Genomic DNA, 4,445 nt, shown 5'->3' with positions numbered 1-4,445 from the left:
ATGGTCAGACCTGAATATAGTTCGCCTCCCGAATTTGTAAGCAGACATTCCAAAGTGGAAATATAATTACATATTTATAGTATATGAATATATTAATGTTTTTCCTTTTTTTTTTTTTTTTTTTTTTTTTTTGTTCTTAATGTTTTCATACATACATACACTAATTTGGATTATTCATTTTTTATATTGTAGTTTTATAATGAAGAAGAAGCAAAAAAATATGTTAGAAACTCTCGAATAAGAGATATCCAAAGTCAAATGACAGAAAGAGCTATGGAGTTACTTCTTCTTCCAGATGTAAGTAAAATTATATAAAAACCACATTTATATTAATTATAAAATATATATATATATATATATATATATATATTTATATATTTAGAAGAAAATAAAATATATCTCTCTTCTTTATTTTTTTTTTTTTTTGAATAAAGTCCCCATGTTTATTATTAGATATTGGTTGTGGATCGGGAATAAGTGGGATGACATTAAACGAATTAGATCATTTTTGGATTGGCATAGATATAAGTATTCATATGCTACGTAAGTAAATTAATAATATAAATATTATATGTATTTATAAAAATAAAATTTTACAAAAACCGTGATGTCATCGTTATGATTATCAAATTATTATTTTATTTTTCATATCATATTTTAATAGATACATATATATATATATATATATATTTTCTTCTTTAGATGTAGGATTGCAAAATGAAGCACATTTAGGAGGAGATATGCTTTTAGCTGATATGGGAAAATGTAAAAATTATAATAATCCTTATATATAATTATTCTATATATAAAAAAAATATTATATATTAACCCAAATTTTATATGATGTTATATATGTATAATTTTTTATATAGTAGTTATTAATAATATATCATATATTTAATTATTTTTATTTTATTATTTTTTTTTTTATTTTAGTGATGCGATTTCAACCTTGTATTTTTGATGGTGTAGTCAGGTATATATAATTATGTATATATATATATATATATATATATATATATATATATATTATTTATAAATATATTATGTATATATCAATATTAATAATACTATTATTTTTTTATTTAGCATATCAGCATTGCAGTGGCTATGTAATTGGGACAAGAAAGATGAAAGTCCCGTGTCAAGAATTAGTACATTTTTTAAGTGGTTATATAACTGTTTAAAAAGAGGAGCAAGAGCAGTAAGGGGAAAAAAAAAGGAAAAGAAAACATGTGTATATGTATGCGTAAAATATGTACATTAAAAATTTTGTAAATATGTTTAAACTCATTTGTGAGAACATTTTATATAGAAGACAAAATAAATATTTAAAAAATGTTAAACATATGTATGTTATAAATATACATATATATATATATATATATATATATATATATGTGTATGTATATATTTTTTTTTTTTTAGGTATTTCAATTTTACCCCGATTCTCCAGAACAAATTAAGACATTAACCAACTTCGCCATGAAGGCAGGATTTGGTGGTGGTGTTGTGGTTGATTTTCCAAATTCAGCTAAATCAAAAAAGTAAAAAATATAAAATATAAAATACGTGAAAAGAAAAACTATTTACATGAATATATACTTGATGAAAGGATGAAAATAGCAATATTATTATTTATTTAATTTATTTATTTTTTATAATTTTTCAGATATTACTTATGTCTGTGGGCAGGATCATCATTAGTTGCAACAATGCCAACCGCTTTAAATGATGAAGAAGAAAATATAATTTCCCACGAGAGAAGAAAGTAATAAAAAAAGAAAAAAAAAAAGGAAATTTTTATAGCATAAATGTGTACACATTTGCACATATATATATATATATATATATATATATATATATATATATATATATGATTAATAATAATTTTGTGGGTCTATTTATGTCAATAAAAAATAAATTATAATTAAATAAAATACACAAATGTTATATATATATATATATATATATATATATATATATATATATATGTTACTTTTATTATACGTCAGGTTTAATAAAAAAACAAAAAAACAAATTAAGAAAAATAAAGAATGGATATTGAAGAAAAAAGACCAGAGGAGAATGAAGGTAATTAATGTGCTTTATTATTTATTTATTTTTATTATTATTATTTTTTTTTAATATTGAAAATATTAAATATATATGTGTATATATTTTAATTTCTGTACCCTTATTTTTTTGTTATTATTATATTCATAGGGTTTGGATGTTAAACGAGATAGTAAATACACAGGCAGGAAAAGAAAAGGAAGATTTTAAAATAAAATAATGAAACAAATTATATAATTCATATAATATTTTTACATTATTAAAAGTATTTTTTTATTTTTATACTATTTCATATATATATATATATATATATATTTTTTTTTGTAATTTTATGTAAATGCTACATTATTATTCATTTTTAATGATTATTGCATTTATTGTTACATATATTTATATAATATATGTTAAAGTTAATTAAAAAAAAATATATACATATGTTATTTGTATTTGTATATTAAAAAACTTAAAACTACTATATATATATATATATATATATATAATAAAACTTTTTTTTTAAACATTAAATTTTATTAATACACAAAAAAAAAAAAAAAAAATAAGAAATCAAGATAAAATATATAAATAATAATTATTCTCATTATTACTCATAATCTTCTTTTTTTTTTATTTTTTTGTTTTTTTATTCTAAAAATACATTGAAGTTTTTAAACAATTCTTCATTTTCATACGTATCATCAAGTTGTTTTAGTGCCTCTACCAATTCTTTATAATTTAATTCGTTCTATAAAAAATAATACATATAAATATAAAATAGATTAATGTGGTAAGAGAAAAATATTTATTTATAAAATCAGAAAAATACATATTCAATTAATTTACATTTATATTTTCAAAATCATACTTTGAAACTCTTTTTGTTTTCCTCATTATTTGAAGATCCATTGGCTTGTAGACTGATTGTTTTATTAATTATCTATAAAGGGATACACAAATAAAGTAATAATTAAATAAGTAAATATATAAATATATATATATATATATATATATATATATATATATATATATATTTATATGGATTTTAAAATTTAATAATTGGTTATGAACTTTCTATTATTTCAATACTCACATTATCTAATGATTTGTGTAAAACTAATGATATTAATCTCAGGCATGATTTTTCGTTAATTTGACATCCACTTTGTGAAAGATAGAAATCAATCAAATCTTCACTGAACTATAAATAACATTACAACAAGAATAATATGTTAATATATATCTTCTTATGATATATAAAAAAATATATAACTTATATATATATATATATATATATATTATTATTTTTCAATTTTTTATTTTTTTCTTTTCATATATAATTATATTTATTACTATTGGCTTGTTTTTAAGCAATGTTTTTATTAATTGTTCATCATGTTCATTCACAAAATTTTTATCCATCATAAAAGAGTTTACATACTTTTAAAATTTATACTATAAAATATATTTTACATTAGTTTTATATTATTATTATTTATTTTATTTATTTCTATGATTAAAATATATTAAATTTTAAAGAAAAGCTTTATATCCAATAAGTATATAACAAAAATATGGAATTATGTACAAAAAAAAAAAAAAATTAAAATTATTAAAATTTTATTTATTTTATTTATAAACTGCTTAATTATATAAAAATTGAAAGAAAAAAAAATAATATAAATAAATAAAATAAATACATTTATATATTATACATATTATATATATATATATATATATATTGTATTTATTTCATTATATTGCATGTAAATATACATAATTTTTTATATACATTATTTTTTTATATATTATTTTATGCCAGTCTTAGTGTAATTTTTTTTAATTATATATATAATACAATATATTGTTATTCTTTTTTCTTTTTTTTTTTTATAAAAGACTGTTGTTTATTCTAAATTATCTTATTATATTTTTCCATACCATGTAATATATATTATTTATATGTCCGGTTAATAATTAATATTTCTTTAATGTTTATTTATTTTTTTTTTTTATCCATGATGATATTTAATTTTATTGTTTTTTTCTATTTTATAATTAAAATAATTTCGTGATTAACGCTATATCATTTTTAATTATTTCTTTTTTTTTTTTTTGGATAATTATATATACATATATATTGCAATTTTATAAAAGAAAAAAAAAATTACATAATTTTTTTTTGTTTCTCTTTTCATCCATTAAATTATTATGTTTTATATAAATTTTTTTTTTTTTTTAATTCATTTAATTATTATAATTATATATATATATATATATATTTTTTTTTTTTTTTTTTTTTTTTTTTTTTTTTTTTTTTTTTTTTTTTTTTTTTAAAAAAAAAAAAAAATAAAAAAAATTTAAAATTTTATAAT

The 4,445-nt window shown here is 16.5% G+C and overlaps 2 protein-coding genes across 2 annotated transcripts; one reads left to right on the top strand and one right to left on the bottom strand.

Moving 5' to 3' along the window:
* On the top strand, positions 1 to 2,286 carry PRSY57_0521400 (S-adenosylmethionine-dependent methyltransferase, putative; the record flags this gene model as incomplete). Its single annotated transcript, XM_012906282.2, has 10 exons — positions 1 to 36; positions 193 to 297; positions 435 to 543; positions 703 to 765; positions 937 to 976; positions 1,090 to 1,204; positions 1,429 to 1,547; positions 1,673 to 1,771; positions 2,016 to 2,094; positions 2,227 to 2,286. The coding sequence occupies 10 exons, from the start codon at positions 1 to 3 to the stop codon at positions 2,284 to 2,286; spliced, it is 825 nt and encodes a 274-aa protein (XP_012761736.1).
* A 430-nt stretch (positions 2,287 to 2,716) lies between these two features.
* PRSY57_0521300 (transcription initiation factor TFIID subunit 10, putative) lies at positions 2,717 to 3,492 on the bottom strand (the record flags this gene model as incomplete). Its single annotated transcript, XM_012906281.2, has 4 exons — positions 2,717 to 2,818; positions 2,939 to 3,010; positions 3,164 to 3,271; positions 3,424 to 3,492. 4 exons carry the CDS (start codon positions 3,490 to 3,492, stop codon positions 2,717 to 2,719), a joined length of 351 nt encoding a protein of 116 aa, XP_012761735.1.
* Positions 3,493 to 4,445: the final 953 nt, after the last annotated feature.

The sequence above is a fragment of the Plasmodium reichenowi genome, chromosome 5 (assembly GCF_001601855.1).
Source record: "Plasmodium reichenowi strain SY57 chromosome 5, whole genome shotgun sequence".
Taxonomy (NCBI): domain Eukaryota; phylum Apicomplexa; class Aconoidasida; order Haemosporida; family Plasmodiidae; genus Plasmodium; species Plasmodium reichenowi.
This window is presented reverse-complemented; position numbering and strand designations above follow the sequence as displayed.